This window comes from Armigeres subalbatus, chromosome 2, assembly GCF_024139115.2.
Source record: "Armigeres subalbatus isolate Guangzhou_Male chromosome 2, GZ_Asu_2, whole genome shotgun sequence".
Classification (NCBI taxonomy): Eukaryota; Metazoa; Arthropoda; class Insecta; order Diptera; family Culicidae; genus Armigeres; species Armigeres subalbatus.
In genome coordinates this window covers 255,561,667-255,588,150 of record NC_085140.1, presented here as the reverse complement: position 1 = coordinate 255,588,150, position 26,484 = coordinate 255,561,667, and the positions used below count along the sequence as shown (strand labels likewise).

At 41.5% G+C, this 26,484-nt stretch overlaps 1 protein-coding gene across 1 annotated transcript in view; it reads left to right on the top strand.

Moving 5' to 3' along the window:
• The window catches only part of LOC134212102 (uncharacterized), a 443,781-nt gene that overhangs the window by 161,048 nt on the left and 256,249 nt on the right, over window positions 1-26,484 (top strand). The window contains exon 2 of the mRNA XM_062689641.1: window positions 19,026-21,799. Within this exon, the coding sequence (XP_062545625.1) occupies window positions 19,355-21,799 (2,445 nt within the window). The 5' untranslated portion in view covers window positions 19,026-19,354. The remainder of the gene's footprint in view (window positions 1-19,025; window positions 21,800-26,484) is intronic.

Sequence of the window (26,484 nt, the reverse complement as noted above, 5' to 3'; positions counted from 1 at the left end):
GATTAATTGTACTAAGCTATTGAATAATCAACGAAAAAGAAATAATTATCTGGAAACTTCAGGCAAAAAGCTATATTTGGAGCACTCAAGAGATCATAAGGTATGCTTATTTCGCGGCGCACTTTTAATTGTTATTTACACCTCATCCATTCGGTTTTCCCCAAAGGTGCACGTAACGCCACTTAACATTGAATCAAAAATAGAAATCAAATTAGCACCATCCCTGGCGGAGCAATTTTTATAAATTATGGGTAAAATATTTGTACCTTCCGCACATTTTAGTGCAGGCAAGCCAACACAAGTTATCGCTTATTTACCTTCCACTGATTTACCTGCAATATGCTGTTTGGGAAATTTTCCCCGTGTTTGTTTATGCGAAGCCAACCGGGAGGAGGTGGATTTTGCGCGCTCCACCTAAGCTCATAACCAAAAGCAATGCTTTCGGTTTTGCGAGCGACGAGGTGGCAAAAAAAGCCTTCTGTTGGAAAGTACCAACGGAAGCGGCGAAATTGAAGGGCTCGTACGACTCGTGGGGGCACTAAATTCGATAAATGTTGCTTGTTTATTTTCATAAAATCTCCTGCAGACCAACCGAACGTAGGTGTAGCTTACGTTCGGGCAAATAACGTTCAATTTTTCAAAGCTGCAGCAGATTGAAATGGACCCAGCTAGCCGAAAAGTTCAGCAGAGCTCAGTTGAAAAGTGCTATCGAGTTAGTCGATATCGGAAACAAGAAAAAAACATGGCAAGTCATATTCCTGCAACGAATGCCGGATTTTGGACTGTATTTGAAAGGTCACTTCGTTGCTATGCAACAACCATTTTCGAACGGAGTGGACGGTGATGTTCGCTTCGTTTTGTACCTTCCTACCGTACAAGCTTTGATGTTGAACTACCAGCTTCCAGGATAAAAGCACACAGCAGCACACCTACAACAGGCAAGGTCGGGTGAAAACTTAGAAAATAAGTGATGATTTCCCAGCGGTGCTATTCGATCTAGGGTACCAGATTAGCAGTAGTGGAAAAACACGTCATATTGGAGTTGGACATAATCAAAGAGATGATTGGCTTGTTTGGAATGCCTATTGCTTGATTGAAGTGCTCTTTGGTCAATTTGAAACAAGAAAGATGCTACGCCAGTGCGTGTCCGTCCATATTTGGCAACACCTTTTCAGAGTTTAATGAGAGTTTGTGGGTGTGTTGAGATATTTCCATATCAAGATACCTTTGTACAATAATGTAGACTACTGGCACCATTCATCTTGTGGTGGTTAAAATTCCGAAAATATCAAAGAAGCTTTTCCTCTGGAGGTTCGAGAACGGTTTAGATGTTAATTTTATCGTTATGTAATTTTCTAATGGACCGTAATAACACTATCACAATACCTTGCGCTCAGAAAGTCTGCAGTGTTATGCATTTCCTAAAGTAAAAGCAAAATAGAATTCCAATTCAGAAAAGGAGCCAAAGTTATTTACCCTGATTGGACAAAATAAACATTAGAATGTATGAAAAACCTCAAATTAAACCACCTAGTAGTGGCACTGCCTTTCTCGCATTTAACCAAGACACCAACTTTTTGGTTTGGTACGCCATTCTCTTTATAACTCTTGAACGCAATGACCGATTGTTAACAAATTCAATAGCGATTGACAAGGCTTAACAAACTTTCGAAAGCAACTTGTTGCGAGAAAATCGGTTAAGGATTAGGATAAGAATTTTTCCATTTTTTGTGCACACACACACACGGACAGACAGACATGCGCTCAGTTCGACGAGCTGAGTCGATTGGTATATAACACAATGGGTCTATGAGCCTTCCAATAATAAGTTCGTTGTCGGAGTGAAATGATAGCCTTTCGGTACAACTTTGTTGTATAAAAAAAAATAAAAACAAATAATAAATAAATGAGTGAACCTGAATATATATTGCGACCATGTATAATATTTTTCCTACCTGATTTTACCTTAGAACTAAACAAGAGGGTGAAGTGATGACGTGAATATGGCTTTCACTAGACTAATTTCGGGCAAAAAGGCACTGAAACATAAAACAATTTGGACGAGAAAAATTTAGATTTTTTACCTTTTTCGTACAGCAAAGTTGTACCGAATTGTTATCATTTCACTCCATTTTTGTGTGTGCATAAAAGTTGAAAGAAACATTAACCAACTTTTCATATAATAATCTTCAACCGATTTTCCGATAAGTTTCATTCGACAGAGGGCAAGACTAGTTGATCACTATTGAATTTGATAACTATTGGCCATTGAGTTTAAAAGTCTCAAAGAAACTGTGTATCGAACCATAGAAGGTTGGTGTCTTGGCTAAATGCGAGAAAGGCAGTATCACTACTGGTGCATTAAATTAGGTTTTGCCTTTCTCGTACAACAAAGTTGGAGTGATTTCACTCCAAAAGTCAAATTTTGTTAGGAGGCTCAGCTCGAAAAACTGAGCACATGTCTGTCTGTGCGTGTGTATGTGTGTAGCCCATTTTTTTGTTAGACGCGTTTCATATAGAACCCCAGTAGCACATTTCTATTTAATCTGGCTACAGTAACTGGATTGTGATCGAATTCGGTTGAATATCAGTTACGGCAATCGACCTGGGACATGTGTGCTACTAGGGAATGACTTGACCGATTCGAGTGCAACTGGTTTGGTTCATTCGACGGAGCAAATTTTCGAGTTGAACACTATTGATTTTGTTTTTCAATAAATCCAGCAGTTTGGGTTATATTTTTATTTTTCAATCAACAAAAACACTGTTTAAATTCACACATTGAGAGAGAGAAGCACCCCATTACTCTCATAATTGAGTAATTTTTAAGCAGCGTGATAGAATTTCATCAATTCTTTTAATCGTCAAAATGTAGGCAATTAGCACTGCATTTACAACATCAATTCGAATTCAACATTTTGAATCGAGAAAGGCATAATCACCACTTGGGGATAAATTAGGGTTTTTTTCTTCAATGTGCCTAGCCTGCGATGTATCGGCGGTTGGTGTAGAACATGAATATTTATCTCCAAATCAAAAGAATGCTTTTTGCAAATTTATTTCAATTTTAAATTGATCTTTTTTTTCTGAGTAGGATTTAATTTAGCATTTTTCAAATATTTATATTCGAAAATTTGAAAGATTTTGCGATAGTCACTTATACAACACTTTTATGCAAGCTCGTTCGAAAAGATAGTCCATAATATTTTTTTAAAAACTATGTATGCTAAGTGGCTTTTTTGAAAAAGTTAAGATGTCCAGAAAGATACATTGAAATCTGAGGGTGCTGCTCCTCAATGCTTGTAAAATGCGTCATAGAAACAGAAGTAGGATTATCTTATGCGAAAGGATCATTAAAAAATCCAAATCCAATCCAAATCCAATCGTAATCCAATCCAAATCCAATCCAAATCCAATCCAAATCCAATCCAAATCCAATCCAAATCCAATCCAAATCCAATCCAAATCCAATCCAAATCCAATCCAAATCCAATCCAAATCCAATCCAAATCCAATCCAAACCAATCTAAACCAATCCAAACCAATCCAAACCAATCCAAACCAATCCAAACCAATCCAAACCAATCCAAACCAATCCAAACCAATCCAAACCAATCCAAACCAATCCAAACCAACCAAACCAATCCAAATCCAATCCAAACCAACCAAACCAATCCAAACCAATCCAAACCAACCAAACCAATCCAAACCAATCCAAACCAATCCAAACCAATCCAAATCCAATCCAAACCAACCAAACCAATCCAAACCAATCCAAACCAATCCAAACCAATCCCAAACCAATCCAAACCAATCCAAACCAATCCAAACCAACCAAACCAATCCAAACCAATCCAAACCAATCCAAACCAACCAAACCAATCCAAACCAACCAAACCAACCAAACCAATCCAAACCAACCAAACCAATCCAAACCAATCCAAACCAACCAAACCAATCCAAACCAATCCAAACCAATCCAAACCAACCAAACCAATCCAAACCAATCCAAACCAATCCAAACCAATCCAAACCAATCCAAACCAATCCAACCAATCCAAACCAATCCAACCAAACCAATCCAAACCAACCAAACCAACCAATCCAAACCAATCCAAACCAATCCAAACCAACCAAACCAATCCAAACCAATCCAAACCAATCCAAACCAATCCAAACCAACCAAACCAATCCAAACCAAACCAACCAAACCAATCCAAACCAATCCAAACCAACCAAACCAATCCAAACCAATCCAAACCAATCCAAACCAATCCAAACCAATCCAAACCAACCAAACCAATCCAAACCAACCAAACCAATCCAAACCAATCCAAACCAATCCAAACCAATCCAAACCAATCCAAACCAACCAAACCAATCCAAACCAATCCAAACCAATCCAAACCAACCAAACCAATCCAAACCAATCCAAACCAATCCAAACCAACCAAACCAATCCAAACCAATCCAAACCAATCCAAACCAACCAAACCAACCAAACCAATCCAAACCAACCAAACCAATCCAAACCAACCAAACCAACCAAACCAACCAAACCAATCCAAACCAATCCAAACCAACCAAACCAATCCAAACCAATCCAAACCAACCAAACCAACCAAACCAATCCAAACCAACCAAACCAATCCAAACCAATCCAAACCAATCCAAACCAACCAAACCAATCCAAACCAATCCAAACCAATCCAAACCAATCCAAACCAATCCAAACCAATCCAAACCAACCAAACCAATCCAAACCAATCCAAACCAATCCAAACCAATCCAAACCAATCCAAACCAACCAAACCAATCCAAACCAATCCAAACCAATCCAAACCAATCCAAACCAACCAAACCAACCAATCCAACCAACCAATCCAAACCAATCCAAACCAACCAAACCAATCCAAACCAACCAAACCAATCCAAACCAACCAAACCAATCCAAACCAATCCAAACCAATCCAAACCAATCCAAACCAATCCAAACCAATCCAAACCAACCAAACCAACCAAACCAATCCAAACCAATCCAAACCAATCCAAACCAATCCAAACCAATCCAAACCAATCCAAACCAACCAAACCAATCCAAACCAATCCAAACCAATCCAAACCAATCCAAACCAATCCAAACCAATCCAAACCAATCCAAACCAACCAAACCAATCCAAACCAATCCAAACCAACCAAACCAATCCAAACCAATCCAAACCAATCCAAACCAATCCAAACCAATCCAAACCAATCCAAACCAATCCAAACCAATCCAAACCAATCCAAACCAACCAAACCAATCCAAACCAATCCAAACCAATCCAAACCAATCCAAACCAACCAAACCAATCCAAATCCAATCCAAACCAATCCAACCAATCCAAACCAATCCAAACCAATCCAAACCAATCCAAACCAACCAAACCAATCCAAACCAATCCAAACCAATCCAAACCAATCCAAACCAATCCAAACCAATCCAAACCAATCCAAACCAATCCAAACCAATCCAAACCAATCCAAACCAACCAAACCAATCCAAACCAATCCAAACCAATCCAAACCAATCCAAACCAACCAAACCAATCCAAACCAATCCAAACCAATCCAAACCAATCCAAACCAATCCAAACCAACCAAACCAATCCAAACCAACCAAATCCAAACCAATCCAAACCAATCCAAACCAATCCAAACCAATCCAAACCAATCCAAACCAACCAAACCAATCCAAACCAATCCAAACCAATCCAAACCAATCCAAACCAATCCAAACCAATCCAAACCAATCCAAACCAATCCAAACCAACCAAACCAATCCAAACCAATCCAAACCAATCCAAACCAATCCAAACCAATCCAAACCAATCCAAACCAATCCAAACCAATCCAAACCAATCCAAACCAATCCAAACCAACCAAACCAATCCAAACCAATCCAAACCAATCCAAACCAACCAAACCAATCCAAACCAATCCAACCAATCCAAACCAATCCAAACCAATCCAAACCAACCAAACCAATCCAAACCAATCCAAACCAACCAAACCAATCCAAACCAACCAAACCAATCCAAACCAACCAAACCAATCCAAACCAACCAAACCAATCCAAACCAACCAAACCAATCCAAACCAACCAAACCAATCCAAACCAATCCAAACCAATCCAAACCAATCCAAACCAATCCAAACCAACCAAACCAACCAAACCAATCCAAACCAATCCAAACCAACCAAACCAATCCAAACCAATCCAAACCAATCCAAACCAATCCAAACCAATCCAAACCAATCCAAACCAATCCAAACCAATCCAAACCAATCCAAACCAACCAAACCAATCCAAACCAATCCAAACCAATCCAAACCAATCCAAACCAATCCAAACCAATCCAAACCAATCCAAACCAACCAAACCAATCCAAACCAATCCAAACCAATCCAAACCAATCCAAACCAATCCAAACCAACCAAACCAATCCAAACCAATCCAAACCAATCCAAACCAATCCAAACCAACCAAACCAATCCAAACCAACCAAACCAATCCAAACCAATCCAAACCAATCCAAACCAATCCAAACCAACCAAACCAACCAAACCAATCCAAACCAATCCAAACCAATCCAAACCAATCCAAACCAATCCAAACCAATCCAAACCAATCCAAACCAATCCAAACCAATCCAAACCAATCCAAACCAATCCAAACCAATCCAACCAATCCAAACCAATCCAAACCAATCCAAACCAATCCAAACCAATCCAACCAATCCAACCAATCCAAATCCAATCCAAATCCAATCCAAATCCAATCCAAATCCAATCCAAATCCAATCCAAATCCAATCCAAATCCAATCCAAATCCAATCCAAATCCAATCCAAATCCAATCCAAATCCAAATCCAAAGTAAAATCAATCCAACTAAGCTAAGCAAATGCAACTTGTTGAAGGAAAACGGTTAAGAATAAATACTAACAAAAACGTTCCGATTTTTTGGCGTATGAAATTGTATTTTGACCAGATCTTCTGATCATGTAGTTCGATCTGATCAGTTTTCTACATGAAATAATTTGATAGTACATGTTCTCCTTTGAACTGTTCTAAAAACAAATTCGTAACATTCTATTTAATTTATCTATGAGTCTAAATCCATTTCTAAGAACTGTGTTGATGACAGCTCGAGACGACTCACCAGTGCTTATCAAATTTACCTCTCCGAAAAAGCTTCAGGTTGTGATAATTTACTTTTTATTTCCTGCATATCTCATCCACTAAAATTGTCAGCCGCACGGAAGCGCTCACCTCGGACGCATTTTCCCACATCTTGATGATGGACTACCAACTTGCCCCAAGTCGTTAATTTCCGTCATAAATTTCCCCGTCCCTCCTCCCACACATATTCCGTGCACTCGTGATTGTGGCAGAATTTATGTGGACGCTCGCTTTGCATGGCAGACAATTTGCCTTTGAATCTAGTGTCTGTTGCCAGCTTCAGCAATGCGTTGATGCGGCGACAGGCCAACTATCTGAAGTAGGTTTCACATCGTACGTGTAGTTTTGGCCATTATGAGGTAGAATAACCAAATGACGACGGTGGCACAGCTTGGCAAGAATAGGTAACAGAATCAGCAACAGTGACTTATGGAATGAAAACGGGGTGAGAAGTTTGAAACGTGCGTTTTGTGTAAAGACGCACGATGCTGTATTTTGCAAAACAATAGCGAAAGTTATATCCTTTTACACAATATGACCGATATTTAAGGAGAAATTTTTTTTTAAGGTTTTTTCATCTTTCTAATTGTGAACCGTTTTAAAATTATTTGCGTAAGGTTTTATGTTTTTTACGACAATATTTTTCCTATCAAAAGTGCTCTGAAAGAGCAAACACCATTCTGATAAATGAACGCAAACCGAACAAAAGCTGTGTTAAAGTAAAGAAAGGAATTTTCCATTGGGTTTCACCTGCTGCTCCCTCAGTATATAACTCATCCACGGCAACGATAATTGCGACCAACAGAAACACCGTTGCTGTCCATCAGACCACGGTAGGCAATGGCCCCGATGCATAACAACCCTGGTTTGGTGGGATGGACTCATTTCGAAGCATAATACTTCGGTAAGCTCGGAAATTATGGTTTTACGGATGAGCTCAGCTTTCAGTGGTTTCCCGGAAAGATGCTTTCGTCAAAATATGAACCACACGCGGGCTCGGATGGACTGTTGTGCTGGGAGGTGCTATGATTCCGTTATTGTCAGTGCTTTCGGTAAACAACGGCTTGTTCAATCCGAAAATTTCTTTTTTCTAATGAAGGTTGATTATAGGTCGGATTTAAGGGAGTCTGTTGGATGGCCTCCGGTGATAAATGATTAAAACAACTTGTGGGTGTCGAAAACAAGTTAACAATACGTTAAGCGTGAATTTCCCGGAAAGCCTAGCAGTGTATGACTGACCGCTCCCTACTGACGACAAGCAGTGTCAGGAAGGTGTATGAAATATAAGCGCTTTAAGTACCTACTTTTTGTTGTTGGGAGCAATGGATTTTGAAGTTTAAGAGGAGCAACGATTATTGAAACAAATACAAATTACAAGGTATAAAATAATTTAATGCGACTAAGCTTATACTTTTCTTACATGGTTGGCTACATAGGCTGCACACCTCGGCCTTCTTGTGCCAGTCGGATCTCTGTCGAGAACCATTTTTACCGGGTTACTGTCCGGCATTCTGGCTACGTGCCCGGCCCACCGCAGCCGTCCGATTTTCGCGGTGTAAACGTTGGATGGTTCTCCCAACAGCTGATACAACTCGTGGTTCATTCGCCTCCTCCACATACACCATACACCAGGGGACGTAAACGCAAAAATGTTTATACAACACCTCTAGACAGCTAACTTGTCGTGGGATTCTGAGATTGCGGAAGAGTCAGCAACTTGGTGGAAGAAATACCGAACTGAAATAAGGCAACTCCAGGCTCTGCGGAATACTGAACGAAAATGCACGATACATTGTTTTTGCGATGCCTCGTAAAAGGGATACGGTTGCTGCATCCACATGGTGTCATCAGATGAGTTAGGTCAACTACATTCCCATCTACTCACGTCAAAATCTCGAGTAGCACCTCTTCGAGGGTTATCTATTCCACGCTTGGAGCTTTGCGCAGCTCTCCTCGGGAGTCAACTGGTCCACAGCCTCACAAGCAACCTCAACTTTGCAGTGCCAGTGATGTTTTGGACCGACTCAACTGTCGCACTACACTGGATCAAATCCAGATCGAATACATGCCCAAGTAACATTTTCAAGGCTTCATAGATTTATTTAAGTTTTTTAACGGCTTTATCGCTGCTTTGCTCAATGCCGCAAGATTAGCCTTATTGGAAGACTTGTAGCTATCTTCAAAATCGTAATAAAACGTTCAATAAAACCACAAATGTCAAATGCTTTATGAGCTTATTAGGGGCCTGATGATTATCTTGAGGACTCCAATAAAACCAATTTTGAAAACTGTCATAAAGCCGAATATATTGTTCAAAAACTTGTCTTACGCATAACCTAAATAAAACTTGGTAGTTTTAATTAGGTTTATAATGGTATTGTTCAAGAACACAATGTTTATGTTGAACCTCGTGAACTATGGTCAATCGAATGGCTAAAAACAGATGTTTCTGTTCCATGTTCCCAAATACTTCAAACAAAAAAAAAACAATAAACACATACATTTTCCCAACTGGGCATTCGCATATTTAAGATTTTGATGTTCATTGGTCAAATTCTACTTCTGAAAATGAAACAGATAACAAAAATCAAGCAGACTATATCCTTTTACTTCCGGCAAATTAAAATGGTATAAATACGAATACACAACGAATAATGCAATGACCACGATTCGATATAGAAAAGCTTTCAATAATATGAAATTTGCATAACATGCTAATTGACCACAACGTTGAAAAGCAAGCCTAGTCCAAGTTGAATATAGAACCATCATGAAGATAAACTGATCGTAAGGAACCAATTGCAGCAAATTTCAGCAAAATACTTTTTGTATTTGTAAGTTGTGCAAAATGTTATTTTGACCGTCAAAATTGCCCACAATGCAGTAGCAGCCATGCTGCTAGAAAAGAATAATTTTATATCGGAGTAAATCTTTTGCAAAATCCATTGTCATTAGTAATAATCGCTGCATTTCAAGATGATTTCCAAAATTTGAAACACGAGAAATGTTTCCTTTCAAATCGGAATGCCACCAGAAAAAAAGGCAGCATATCGATTTATTATTTACGCTAATTAATTAGCTGTAAATCACAGTATTACGATGGCGCACTTAAACAAACTGATTTTCTTACCTGTTTTCACCAGAAATTCGAACGCGCAGAAAAATTTGCAATCACGCCAACGAATTCTGGGCATCCAATTAAACATTATTAACAAATTAAACATTATTTTTCATCCATGTTCGTGATGATGTTTTTTATTTCATTCATTTTCCATTTCTACGATTATCCTTTTTCTACAAAACAATAACAAAAAGTTACACGGAAGAGAAATTCCCTTTTTTGACAGCGGTTTTATGGAACTCTTATGAATAACCTTTAACTTGCTTTGAAGACGATCTCAAGAGTGGTCCACTTGGTCATAACATAATCTTGTAGCGGTCATCAAGAGGTTGTCATATAGATTTTAGTTTTATTGCTAGTCTCGAAAATTTGCTCTCCAAAACTGCTAATAGAGTATGACAAAACTCAAAATGTTACTTGGTATGGAAAGTATTTGTCTCAAACCGCATCACAGAGGTTCAGCGCCTATCGAAAGGATCGCAATGGATGCACGTGCCGACCGACCTGAACCCTGCCGACCGCATCTCCCGAGGATTGCTTGCCAGTCAGATCCTGCACGACAAGTTGTGGTGGCGTGGCCCAGCGCAACTTTACTCCTCCGTCGAATTGTGGCCGAAGTGTGCGGTTTCGATGCCGAACAAGTCGAAATTAGAAGAATAGATGCGCCCTTTAGTTTCCCTAAATTCGGCCGGAGAGAACGCAACTGTTTTCAATGAATTCTCAGAATTAGCAAAGCTAACAAGATTCGTCGCTTACTGTTTCCAATTTCGGAATAAGGGGCGATTCAAATATGACTTCCACTACTTTTTGAGATTTCTAGACCCCCTCCCCCCTTTGTCACGCTTTTTTGTATATCTAGTACATGTACTGTCACAAATCTTAGACCCCCTCCCCCCCTAAAACCTGTGACATCATTGTTGAACGACCCCTAACTGCAAATTACCGAGAAATCAGCGTGTACTCACTGCCCTGGCGCCTTAAGAAGTGGAATGTGCGTTAAAATCACTGGTTCGCCTGGCTCAGCAACAAGAATTTCCAATGAAGGTTCAACAGTACACCCGTAATGCCACGGAAACCACTGGCAGAATTGCATCGAAATCGCCACTCAAGAATCTCAACATTTTCGTGGACGAATTCGGACTACTTCGTATTGACGGGCGACTGAAAAACTTGGATGCACCATTCGATACCCGTCACCCAATGCTTCTCCCAGCAAATCACAAGTTGAGCTGGCTGATTGTTCGGTCCATTCATCTCCAGACTCTCCATGGGGGACCTTCTCTGTCACTCGCCACAGTTCGACAACGATTTTGGCCACTCAGGGGTAGAGACTTGGCTCGTAAGGTTATAAAAAAAGGCGTCATGTGCTTTCGGTGCAATCCTACTCCAAGCAAACCAGCTCATGGCACTTCTACCGTCTGTCCGCCTCAAGCCAGCTCGAGCCTTTACATATGCTGGGATGGATTATTGTGGGCCGTTTTTCGTTCATCCACTGATTGGGCGAGGTTCGTCGGTTAAAGTGTACGTCGCGTTATTCGTTTGCTTGGTGGTAAAGGCCGTGCACCTAGAGATTGTCGCATGTTATGAACCTGGAAACATAAAATTAATTTATACAAATTCAAACAACAATTGAATTAGATTATAAATATTACCTACCTTCTTACTTACCTTGAAACTTGTATTTAAACATACACATTAGAGTGATTCAAATTTTGACTTTTTCGCTCCCCTGTGCTTAATCGATTTTTTTTGCTAGCTTAATAGTCCTCCCAAATTTTTAGCTGATTTGGATGTAATTTGGTTGTGCACGTGCCGTTTGAAGGTTATATGAAAATTACTATGAGAATTGCCACTTATGTAAAGGATCGTTTCGTGAAGCAGCCCAGAATCTATTTGAATATATTTAACACATCGCCATCATAGAACAGATCCTAAGCCGAAAGCCAGTTGTTGTTGCGAAGCAATCTGACTTTTGTGAGCAAAATTATAAAGAAAACAGAAAGGCTCATTATTGATATTGATGTTATTCTTTTACGTGTTAAATTGAATTTCCCACAATTCAGTATTTCCTTAATAACTTTTGTTGCCAGCATCAAATCGTTTAGCAACCACGACGATATTTTTCCTTGTTAAATTTCCTATGTTGCTAACGTATTCATACATTTTTAGAGTTTAATGGGCAATGATGGGGAACGGTTTTTCACAAAAGTTACTGTTTTCATAGTAATTTTCATACAAGCTGCAAACTGCTTGTGCTCAGTCAAATTACATCCAAATTAGCTAAAAATTTAGGACGATTTTTAAAATGGCAAATGCCATCGTTCAAGCATAGGGGAGCAAAAAAGTCAAAATTTGAATCACTCTAATACACATACAGTAACTAAACTCTACTCGAATAATCCCAAAACCCACAAGGTACAAACAACAAGAAACAAAAACCCATATCAGTTCAATAGAAGCTATCATCCACTAAAGTGCACGTTTCTCTAATCGAATTTCTACCACAATCCGAAAGCCAGATTTTGTGGTCTTCCAGCAAGTCGGTCCGTCGTATTCACGATCGTTTCTCGGTACCGCGACAGTGTCCGTGCGAGTGGATCCAGTGTCCGCAAATTCCTCGTCGAAAATCTCCCGTAACACACTGCTTGATACTGCAAATGACTTTGGAAGTTTGGAAGTAACATTTTTTACCTAAGGGATCCCCCGTAGAAAGATTTATTTCATATTTTTTTCCGTAAGGCGCCAAATGAATGATCTCTCGACATCTGCTCCGATAAAAACTAAATCCAAAATCTATTTTGATGACAATTTAGACATTCCAGACTGTATAAACTTTGGATATTCCATCGAGAAAAGTTGGGATTTTTTAAGGATTTTTATTACTTTTTGTTTGACCCATCAGTTGTTTAGGCTTTTCGGATTCTTGAGTTTCAGATTTATGAACTTTGTGAGTCAAATTATCCGGTACACGATCCGGTATGCTTCATGTTTGAATGTTTGTTCGTGTTTGACTTCAACTCCTCTGCTGCTACTTTTAAATGTAAGCTTAAGGAACGACGCTAGGAACAAAAATTGTAAAGAGTTTTTATTTAATTTATTTATGTTTTTCTATTTCTATTTATTCTATATATTGTTTATGTTTTAAAAAATTAATTATATTTATATATTTGTACTGTTTTGCAAAGGATGCAGGCTTTTGTGCCTATTTGAGCAGACTCAAAAATGTTTTTTTTCTATTTTTTTTTTTTTTTAACGAAGGTAATGGAAATCCGCAAACAGACACCTGGGGAGGCGAACCCAGGTAGTGTGGGGATGGGATCACCACTCATGACCCACTAAAACCAACTCCTTCCTCTCCAGTCATTCCCCGGCCCGCAATTAAGCAATACTTCGGGGATGACTATTGGGCATTGCGCCCCTCCATGACGTACACAAGTGCACGTATGCGCCTCGACTCTTCGACACTCCCCATGCAACACATTTGCACAAGACACTCTGGCACCACATGTGCCCCAACACTCACCTGCCTATGCCGCTTGAATGACTGCAAGGAACCAATTTATAGGTACCCTGCAGGGGTACCCCATGCCGCCATCTCACAACATAGACAGTCCTCACTCAGTGTGGTGTTCACCCTGTCCTGCAACAGGGTGGCACCACTTGTCTACCAAGCCGGAGGCGACCCTAGGTTGGTGGCTCCTATGCCGCTCCTACCTCAGCTACGAGGCAGACCCTTTCATGTCTCCTATTTCTGAGGTGCCGCAGAGACATCAACCCCTGACACTCCTGCCAGTCATAGCGAGACTTTCGTGTCCCCTACTTCTAAGGTGCCGCAGAGGTATCTGCCCCCTGACACTCCTGCCAGGCCTAGCGAGACTTCACTCATTCCGTCCCTGACAGCCGGATCACACTACTGCCTAAGCAGCCACTCTGACCATACGTACCATGCGAGTCTAACTTGTGTGCTCGCTCATACATTCAGTCCCAATCGCTTGCACCACTTGTGCACCACTCTCTTTGACATTCAGTCACTCACTCAGTGGGGGTTGTAATACCCCCATCTCCCATTTTATCCACTCTGTGCACCTCCTGTGCATCGTTTGGGCGTGGAACACCCGGCACGTCAAGCGTGCCTAACACTCATCTACCCAGGCTTTGATACTGTCAATAGGTCTCCGTAAGGTACTTTGCAGGCAGCACCCACCTATTGACATTTCGAGGCCCAGATAGTCCTCAGCCAGTGTGATGGTCTCCCCATCCTGCAATGGGGCGGCACCACTTACCTTACATGTCTCCGATTTCTGAGGTGCCGCTGAAGCATCAACCCCCCGACACTCCTGCCAGACGCAGCGAGACTTTCGTGTCCCCTACTTCTGAGGTGCCGCAGACGTATCTGCCCCCCGACACTCCTGCCAGGCCTCACCAGACTTCAGTCATTCTAACACTACCGACCATGCGTACCATGCGAGACTTACTTGTGTGCTCACCCATACACTCGGTCCCTCATTCTGTGGGGGTATTACGAGTAATACCCCCAACTCCCATTCGCTTGCACCACATGTGCACCACTTGGGGGTGTGTGGGTACCACCCACTGCCACCCGCTTGCCGCCGAAGCAGCCCTCACTCTGTGGAACCTCCACAGGCTCCGTTAAAGACCTGGCTAATTGTTTCACCCCCCAGGCCATTCATCCCTTCGGCACGGGTCGCCTGACACCTTGGGATTCGGGGTTAGGGGCTTGTATGCTTTGAGCGGCACACGGTCGCTTGATAAGGTTTGCTTGCGGATATGTGGTTTTTGGGAGGGAATTAACAGCGCCCCCTGTTAACCCCACCACCTCCTAGGCAGAACCCCCTGACTCACAGACAGCTGGGGAGGGGTCGTCAAGCCCTTGGACATGGTCCCTGCTGCCCCCAGACTCAAAAATGTGGGCAGCTCAAAAAGGCTTTTCCCAGCCAGGCTTCATTTAGGCTCTGTGCCTGATGAAGTGAGATTAATAACAACAATAATAATAATAATGAATCTATATCTATATCAAAAAATTTCTATTATAAAAAGTGCCATTCTCACACTCAAGCGAAGATTTTCCGTTTCCGAAGTTCGAACCCATATTAAACATTACTGCGCCTTATTTTGTATGACTTGCCTCAAATTGAGTTTTCCGGTGGTGAAAATACAAAAACAAATATAAAAAAGAATAAAATAAAATAAACTCATCAGGTCAATCAAAATTAATTGCCTATATTCCGGGGATGAAACCATCCGACTTTGACAGTTTTTACAATGAACAATTTACAATGTGATGAAAACTCATAGGGGAACTGTTCCGTTTTCCATCTCACTGAACATATATTAATCTCATCGCAAAACAAAGAAATACAGCAACAATCTCGTCGCTTTTTTTTGATAACAAGCGTGCTCACTGGTGAAAAAAATCACAAAAATAAGAAACAAACCAAATTCCTTTTCATTGCTTTGTTTTTGATGGGATGGAAATAGGAGCTATGGGATGAAGTGCCGAACTGCCGAACCGTTCCCCTATGTGAATATGTACATTATGTGGAAGATAATGATTTGAAAAATGTATTAGAGGTAACCACTTTCCCTTCGATGGGACTCGAACCTACCACCCAACAGTACGCCTTAACCAACTCAGCTACGAAGGACCTCCGTCGGCCTTCGCAACCTAGCGGCTACTTAATGAGCTCGAGATTCCCAAATTTGACGCATAGTCAAATCACTCGCAATCTTCTTTCTAGTAGTAATCAGTGCTGCAAAGTGTCACCGTTCAAGTCACGCAAAGCGTGACAATAACAAAATCCAGGTCATGTGTCAAGTCAGTGGCGTAGCCACGGGGGTGGTTTTGGACATAACCCCCCCCCCCCAGAGACGAAATTTTTAGAAGACATTTTTTTGACGTAGGGCTACGTCTGTGTTTTCTATATTGGGGTACACTACGATTGCGAAAATCGGGGACCGTCACGAAAATATGATAGACTTTAAACTTTAATATCTCAGCCGTTTCTCGATGGATTTTCAATTTGTTTGGACCAATCGATCAAGGATGAGTCAACACTTCTTTGTATTTATATGAAAATACTATTTTTTAACCATTTATTATCGATTATTTATAAAAAGTTTAGAAATAGGTAAACTAACCAATCACGTACATGCATCACTAGCACAGACATCAAAAAATCAATCACTTGCGGGTTTGGATCTAATCCTCAGTTTGAACAAAATTTCACGCAGAGCGGACGTATCAAAGCGATCGCAGCGCAGCGTACACAGCATCACGGAGGCGCTAATAACATTTTCAACGGAAATCCATCCAGATCATTCAACCTCAACGAACCAGCATTTCATATGAATAAAAGGTTGACCATAAAAATAGCACTGTGGTGATCCCGCACCGCCAGTGCCGATGCTGAAAATTTATTACAAATTGTGGTGTCAGTTAGTAGGTTAGGTTGCTCCTTGGGAAAAGAAAATTGGTTCTTAGAGTTAATTGCGAAAATGGACTGTTTCGGTGGCATCGGTTTTGGCGTGGTAGCTTGGTTGCTGTTAGTGATTCCATCCATTAAAATTCACTACATCATCTCCCTCCGACGCGCTATCAAATTCGCTATTTACGATTGAGTTTTGTACTTTGAAGAAAGTTTATTTCGGATAGTCGGATCAACCTTCTTTTGTATAAAATTGTGGCTTTTGTATAAAATCAATGAAGACGCTACCTCAGTGGAAACTTTCTACAGCAATTACCCATCGGTGAACGTCGCTCGGACAAACAGATGCCAAGAGATAATGTTTGGTAATATGAAGAAACTTCGTCTTGAGTCAAATTTCTGCTGTTATTCCTCACAGCATTACGCATTTTGGATAAACAACATCTCATAACCAAATTCAGAATCTTGCGAGAAAATTTCATAGGATTCTTAGAATTTGTCATTCTCCGAATGGTCCGTTGTCTGCGGAATCCCGATCGAAATGGCTCGCGCGCGCCGAAAAGCAGTTTTCTTATATCTAATGAAGTAATTCCATTAGCCCCGCCCCTTCATTAATTGTTATGAGTGCACATTATATTTACACCCATATCAGATCACAAAGGGGCGGGGCTAACGGGCTTAATTTATTGAATACAAGAAAGCTTTCTGGCGCGCGCGAGCCATTTTGATCGGGATTCCGCGGAATGAGCGGTTCGGACACAGCAGCATCAACGCGTGGATAGCAGTGACAATGCTGAAAATTTATTCCAAATGGTGGAGGCTTAGCGAAAAATCATCAAGTGGCGGTCGGACAATTTCAACGCAAGGTGCTGACAAGTGTTTGGATGCAGTTAGTTATTGGAAAGACGCACTGGGAAAAGAAAATTGGTTCTTCTTAGGACCAGCATTCTATAGAAAGAAAGAGCTAATTGCGAAAATGGATTGTTTCGGCGGCATCGGGTTTCACGTGGTAGCTTGGTTGCTGTTAGTGATTCCATCCGTTCAAATTAATTGCATCATCTCCCTCCTAGTTACCTAGTTACGATTGAATTTTGCACTTTGAAGAAAGTTCATATCGGATTGTCGGATCAACCTTCTTTTGTATAAAGACCTTTTTGGATGACACCATCCTCCATCCTGTGCTATATAAATTAATTCAGGAAAAAATGTTACTTAGGTCCTTTTGAAAAGTTAAGCGAGAAATAAGCAGAATCAGAAGTGGCGTGAAACCAAACGCAAATATATGTATTTGCAACGTTTGGTTTTCGCCCGCGATGTAAGCGTACGTGGCAAAGTAAGGATTGTGATGTCCCCGACTGAAAGCCAGTCGAGTGGCTTCAGCGGCAAATGAGTCATGTTAATTCCACGGTTAGAGGCTCGAAGTCCATCCAACTGGGAACAACTATTCGACTTCTTGATTCAGTTGGCCTCCGAGCTGTTTGCTCAATGTAAATAAAACGACATAAATTATTATGGCAAATACCATCAATTTCAAATAGCTACGTAGTCCTAAGTCACTTTTGCGTACAACCCGATTGGGCTGCACCTTTGAGTTTTTTGCCTATCTCAACCTTTTTGTCTAACCCCTGTATGTTCTGGGAGGCGGCGAAATGAACATTCCAATAGTCGGTCTGAACTACTCACCCTTGCCAATCTGTACATAATGGCTTGAGGAGTGGTCGTCAAGCCCTTGGGCATAGTCGCAAGCGGTTGTTGCCGATGAACATGAAAAGTTTTGGTCAAAATATCTTAAACATATTTCAAACATGAAATGTCTTTTAAATGGTTTACTTGGGGGCCCATATTAGCCATATTTCTCCTAACACCCCAGTTGCCAGTTTGAAGTATGAACTCCTATCGGTTTGACGCCAAAACGTAATTGTAGCCGAGCACAATTATAATAAACTCCATCGATACCAGGAACCATGTTTGCTTTGACTTGATTGAATTGTTTATGTCCTTTGTGTTATTGAAAATTTGCATTTCTTTGTCCCGGAAGTTAAACCAAAGAAAACGTGGAACGCACAGCCTTCCACGAGACAAAACTATTATATTGAATCACATTTTCTTTTCGAATCCCTTTCCAACAAAATTAAAAATAAGAAAAAAAACACTGTGCTTCTATTTAGTTGATTTATTTCACCACGTCGAATACAAATGTTTAATTTTCTCCATTTTTCTCTATCGACCATTTCAGATACATCGATGGTTCATTGCCGAAGCGAAACGTGGCCCGAATAATCAAGTGCGCTGTTGTCTTCGAAATCTCAGCCCTGGGCCAGTGTCCCGCAGTTCATCTTTTATCCGCGAACATTCCACCGAATAAACAAAGCAGTGCAAAAACGAGAAAGCCGTTCGCCGAAAACTAATTAATTTCGTGAAAGTTTGTTCAAGAAAACGGAAAACTAGGTCCCCTCGAGAAGCGGTTGCCGTTGTTGGGGAAAATTTGGATGAGAAATAATTCGAGTGTTTGAGTCAGTGCAGTGAAGAAAATTCAAAACCAACCAGCGAACGGCAAGAAGCAAAATGGCCCACTTGAAGAGTTGTTATGTTTGGTTGTTGTTTTTAGTGATTTGCTCCGTGGTGGTGGGTGTTTACTCGGATATGACCGCCACGACGACGGAGACGGTGCCCGCCAGTATCGGTATCACCGGGATAAGCATGGAGATGATTGCTGCAAGTGAAGGTGCAACGCGGATGGAGCCGGTGGTGTCAGAAATTCCTTCTTCCACTGCACTCAGCGAGTCGTCAAGTGTCGTTGTCACGAGTGGCACGACGGACTCGATGGAAGGGCTCACAGTTGGTTACGCGGTTGAAGCGAGTAGCGATGCATCAGTTGGAATGTTGGAGGAGGCCGTCGAAGAAGTGAAGAAGGGAGATATCGAGTTGGAAAGTGAAACTCCTGTTATAAGTTTCGGAATTCGTTCGTTCACAGTTGAAGTGGGCACTGGGACGGAACGGTCTAGCGATGAGCCGGTGCTTATGAATGCAACCCAGCCGGAAAATGCTACTCAGCAGAGCGATGAAAGTGCCACCACCACTCAAGTGAATTTCTCCAGCGAGTCGTCGGCTGACATTGCGACTACTGCCACGATGGAAGAGACAATTTCCACTGTCAGAGCCATTGAAGTAAGTCATGCGGAAAGCACGCCTGGCAAGAATCCAATTCAGGAATTGACAAGTGACGCCGGACAAACTGTGGTTACTATCAATACCAAGCTCACCCACGAGAAGCCCATCAATATGGATGACTCTGGCGAAGAGCAGCATCTTTCTAATGAAATACGCGTCGAAAAGAAGAATGGTCTCTATAGAATCAAAATAGCGGAAATCACAACGGATGAGTTCGATAATGGATTGCACGAAAGTGATAATGAGAATATTCTGATGCCAGCTGACATCGTGGCTGCTCCCAAGTCTGTTTATCCGAGTAAAATTAATATTGACGATTTTTATCCATCCAAATTGGAAGACTTTAAACCTATGACTAGCGGAGGAAATTCTGTTCAGGGTCAGGAGGCGACACAGGAAAAGATACTGCGCGAGAAAGCAATTCTGAGGAACGAGGATAATGAGAAACTTTTCGAATCAACAATCATGAAACCATCCGAAGTTTTGCCCGTAATTGACAGCCAAACTGATAGCTCCGATGAAAATCGTAGTGAGGGTGACAAAAAGGGACAGGATAACAACGGTGATATTTCCACCACCAAGATTGAGATTGAACTAATCGATGATACCTCGGAAACTTCCACTAGCGACGAACGGAAATCTATCGACAACATCACCGAGAAATTGGAGGAAAACGACGAAGTAATTAGCAGAATCGAGGAAAATTTTAAAGGTTACAAAACTTTTGATCTTCCAGAGGAGGAATTCCACGAGGAACCTACCCCACGAAAGAAAGACGATGAAGTTATTACCATTGCCATATCGTCGGTGACATTTTCATCGTCGCAGCAATTATCCACACAAACGCCACCTACCCTGACACCAATTGCAGGAACCACTACTCAATCCGCACAGGAAGAGGTCCCGATCCCCGTCAGTGGCAGTGACATTGTCAAAGCGAATTACGGCAATTTGTTCATTCCGAGGCGAGTGAAGAAAAATGATCCCACCACAGCCAAGCTGAACGTGTTCAACTCGGCTCCTCTGAAGAAGATTGATTTCGCCAATACAAAATTCAACACAGACAACAATGGTCCGTCCCATGATCCCAAAGATGCCAACAAAAAGGACAAACCAGAATTTTCCACAACCAAGTTCTACAACAGCAAAGAGCTGTACAGCGAGCTACACCACCAGATGATGAATGATAGCGACCATCGTCATCCGAACCGCAATTCCCCGGTCGTCCCGAAGAAAACCACCGCCGTTGTGTCGGAAAAGGACATCCTAACCGCCAAAACTCTCTCCAAACCGGGCGCCCAGGCTCAATCAACAGTAACCACCAAAAAAGCGCCACCGAAATCTGTCAGCCCAACAAACGTGCCGCCCATTCGCCCCGAATCCAACATCAAAAAGCAACTCCTCCAGACAAACTTTATCCCGCGCGAGGACTCGCCTCACGAGCAAGCGACCACTAAACCGCACGTCACCTTCGAGAGCACGTCTGTCAACCGAGCTCTCCACCCGCAAGACCAGCAGAAGAAGATAAAAAGCCTCGGCGCTGCTGCGTCTGCCATTATCGCCGCCACCACCAAGCTCACCAAGGACAGCAGTAAGGCCACGTCCGCTCGCAGCACACCTGCGGCCAACCTACGTAAACCGCAACCGACGTTACCGTCCTCGGGACCCAACGGCAGTGGTGCGCTCAGCGGTGAAAATTTATTCACAAGGCCGGCCATAATTCCGCTATCCCGGCTGCAGGAGAAAATTAATACGCTCGATTGCGACATCCAGGCCGTCTCGCCCGATTCGTCCATCTGGCGCGGCAACGAGACGCACGATCTCAATCTGCCCATTACGGTGAGTAACACTCGAGAGTGCTCGTAAAATTTACATGAACCCCTTTTGTTAATGGAAGCTGGACGGGCGGATATGGTGCGGGAAATGGAACCGAAATATCAAAGACATTCGCTTTGCAATTGCCACCATTGCCACATCATCTGCAGATGTTGGCTTCACTGTTTACTGTTTGTGTAGCGAGTTGTATGGCTGCGAGTGAGAGGGATAAAATAGTGTTAAGTGTGGTAGCACTTTGTCACTGGTGAGTGATGCGGTAATGGTTGGTAGGGGAGCATGGTTAAATATGCATCCCTTTAGCTTTTGCGATCTAACGCATTGAAATTGTTAAAATGCGGGCATGATGCGAAACGGTCTGAGACTCTAGGGAATGGGGCAAAACGTGTAGGCTATCCGCGTCTGATTTTTCCTGGATATATTTTTTGCACTCGACTAATCGGTTTGTTTAATCGATTTATTCTGGCAGATTTTTAATTGAATTGAGTTTTTGGAAGCTAAAATCATTAATTCTATATTTCATTAATTTCTACAATCAATGTAGCATAAATTACATTAAATGTTAACTGTTTGCAAGAATTGATCAATATCGAGAATTGTCCAAGACTTCGACATTTCACCCAATGTCGCGCTACGGACGTTGCCATCTGGATCAACGCCCAACGTAAAGCACAGTTACTGACAGCAACTCATTTCGCTCGCATCTAATAGAGGGGAAGCCAATATGGCATAATGCCGTTTGGCATAAGACCATTTGGCATAACGAGCTTAATGCCTAAGGGCCATTTGGCATAAAGACATGACGACCGTTTGACATAATGACCATTTGGCATAATCGTTAGAAAGATGCGTCAAATACAGTGGATCATTGGGCACAACGACTATTTGACCTCATGTCCACAATAAAAAAACGTAAAGCATATAAATATAATTCCATCTTTAAAAGTATGTATTTTCCCGGAATAAGACAAAGGAGTAGATGACTCCTTCTTTAAAAGTATTTATTTGCCCGGAATAAGGCAAAGAATATATAGCTCCTTTCTTTTAAAGTAAGCATTTGCTCGGAATAAGGCAGCAGAGTAGATGCCTTCTTCAACATTACGCATTTTGACGGAATAAGGCAAAATACTAGATGACTCCTTCCAAAGTACGCAATGCCCGGAATAAGGCAAAAGAGTAGATGACCTTTTCTTCAAAATTACGCATTTTTTACGAAATAAGACAACATAATAGATGACCCCTTCTTTCAACGTACGCATACTTATATTCGTCAACCTTACGTTCAAGAAACGTTACGCAGCATGTGGATCTTTCACAGCTCGTACCAGGTTGTTCGATGATTCTTCCTATTTTCCAGGATTGTGATGGCAGATATCTTTCCTCAACCAACACTATCATTCCAGGGCGAATGTTTGGCTGCGGACGTTGGTTCTTGTTTCGTGGTTGTAAACTCAGCAGGTAGTCATTTCTCCACTGCTTCCAGAATTGGTCTTTCAGCTGCTGCAAATATTGCCATCGTGATAGTCGATTCATCAGCACGGCATCGTAGCTTAGCTCCGGAGTGGCTATAAGAGGACGGTCGACAAGAATGGGACCTGGTGTGATGAATTCCGGGTCGGAAGGATCCGTGGAGACTGCGAACAACGGCCGTGAATTCAGGATCGTCTCCACCTGAGTTAGCACCGTCCTACATTGCTCGGATGTTAACTTGCCATCCTTCAGCGTTTGTTTTAAGTGGTACTTGGTGCTCTTTACTGCCGCCTCCCAAAGCCCGCCAAAATTTGGAGCCTCGGGAGGGATAAAATGCCATGAAATTTCTTTCAGCTGACAGTACTCTTGGATGTGGTCGATGGTCACTCGGTTTCGGAACAATTGGAACAACTCATGTAGTTCCGATTTGGCTCCCTTGAAATTGCTTTATTGGTGAACCGATAAAATGCTGCTAAAAAGGCCTCGCTGGACGAATCGGAAACCAACTCCAGATGGATCGCCTTCGTTGCCATACAAATACGGCAATAAAGGCTTTTACAATGCGAGGTTTGTACCGACCCTCCTTGACCAGTACCGGACCAGCGTAGTCTACTCCGTTTTTCTCAAAAGGATATGCCTGGGTCCCTCGTCATGATGGCAGGCTGCCCATCAGTTGACTGGAACTTCGTGGTTTGGCTCGGAAACAGCGGATACAGGATCTTGTGATTTTCCGAACTGAAGATCGCCCGTCCAGCAGCCAAAACTTCAATCGTAGGGCCGCCAGGAGGCCTGATGGGCCAACGTGCATGAGCTCTTGGTGATATACCAGGATTAAGAGGTCGGTGATCGGATGTCACGGTAGTAGGATTTGGTGTTTGCTCTCCAAAGCTAAGTTGGAGTTTTGCAGCCTCCATCCAACACGCAAAATGCCATTGAGGTAGATCGGATGTAGCCAGGAAATTCGTTTACACGGTTCGTTGGCTTCAACTCGGCTGATTTCATCAGCAAGATTCTCGTGCTGGATGACTTTCATGATGAGCTCCAAAGCACTTCGTACCTCCGAAACGATGGGGTGATGACTGGTTATAAGTTTTAAAGCATCCTTCTATTGGCAGCTCTTCGTGGTTGTTAGCGGATACTGCAACTATTGGTATCGCTCACAATTCCGGGATGACTTCGTCAGGCAGATCTTCGGTAATCTCTACGTCGTAGCCTGCGCAGTGGAGGAATTTGGGTCCTGTGCACCAGAGTTCGTTTGTTCGTAAAATTTAATCGGACGTTTACTAAAAATTTACCTTTTTTGCACTTGTTTGGAAACACGTTTATTCAATTTCAAATCATCCAACAAACTGAAGCTAATCTCCCAAGCCGGCTGCGATTCCAATATTTTTCATATTTAATTACACCGCTTCATTTTCAAATATCCTATGCTTGCTGCGATTCAATTCCATTGTTTGAATTCTACTCGTTCATTCACACCATCTGTTTTCGAATATCCTACGCCTACTCCGATCTACCCATTAATCTTTCTACATGCCCATTCAATTACACCATCTATTTTGAATACCTTATGCCTACTGCGATTTAAATGTTTTCATCCATCATCCTCGCCTTTACAAGCCTTTTTGGAATAGGGTAGAATATGGCATTGGCAGGGTGCGACGGTTGTTGGCACCCTCAACAATATTTGCGTTTTCCAGGAAACATACACTATCTATGAACATAATTATGATTCAATCACACAATTTCATGTCTAAGCTTTCATTTGACTAAGTTGTTTGTGTAAAAGTAGCAAGATCTGATGTGTTAATCACCGAAACAAATTTGCACGTACGAAATCCTTGCTATTATTGCATTGCCAAAGAAAGCAGCGCACGAAAAGCAAACTGTTACTTACTTTTTTGGATCGCCTGTTTCTCCTCTTTATTGTGTATGACACGACAAATTAAGTACGTAAACTACTTTTTACACTTTATCAACACTTGATTATCACCACAAAGAGCAAATTTATGCAATATTTGCTCTATGTTTCACTAAATAAAACCGGGACTGTTCGTTTTCTTTGACAGCAGCACACTTCGGAATAGAGCGAGAGAATGTGTTTGTGAGCATATCAAACACACGCTAAAAAGATACCACGCACAATTCTATGTGATTTTATTTAACCAAAAATACGAACAAAATATCCGGCGATGGCATTTATTTAAAAAAAAATGTTAAAATACAAATGCTTCTTCAGATTTGTACGCAGACCATGAATTATATCAAAAGTGTTTTCCATTTGCAACTTCAATACTTTCCAAGCTCTTAAAAACAATCATAACCATTCCCGTTCCTACATAGCGCATTTCAACCATAAATAATTGCCTACTTTTAGGGTATTATCTATTATTCAACTGTGAAACGTAGTGTAAGCATGGGGTGGCTTCAGCGGCTGGATAGGACAGTGCTGCCCATTATTCATATATGAAGACTCACGAGGTGGAATATATTGTTAATATACTATACAACCAGAACCGACGAGCTTCGTTTCACCTAACATTGATTAATTATATATTTTTTTACATTATTTAAAAAACGATTAAGTATTCGAAATTTGAAAATTTTGATTCCATTTTTTGGATTAATTTTCGATTAAAGCAGAAATTTGTATTTCATTTGTATGGGAGCCCCCCTTCCAGAAGAGGAGGGGTCTAATACCATCATAAGAACCTTCATCGTTCCCAAAAACCTCTACATACAAATGTTCATGCCGTTTTCTAGTCTATAAGGGCAGACATACAAAAATTCATTCTTATGTGTATAGATTTGGTTTTACGTAGTTTACGTCGAGCGGTCGAGTCTTGTACACAACCACCATGATTTTTTTGATGAAACAAACATATCATGTATGGACCGCAAAGAGCAAGTTGTATATTTGAAACTGGTTGATAGACTTTTGCTTACGACTCTAAGGTATTACAGAAGACAAAAGATGTAAATCTTGGCAGCGGACAAAAAGCATTTAAGTTGCCTTCACCAAAATGGCCAACATTATTCAAATAGGTCGAAAATGGTAAAAGTTATTATAATATCAATATCTGGGTACACGGGTACCCTATCTGCCATTCACGTCTGTTTTTTGTTGGCCGCATAAGGGTTAAATTTGTTTTACAATGTGTTTAAATGCTTTTGCCTATATGTCTACATCACATAAAATTGATGCCAAGGCTAAAAATCCA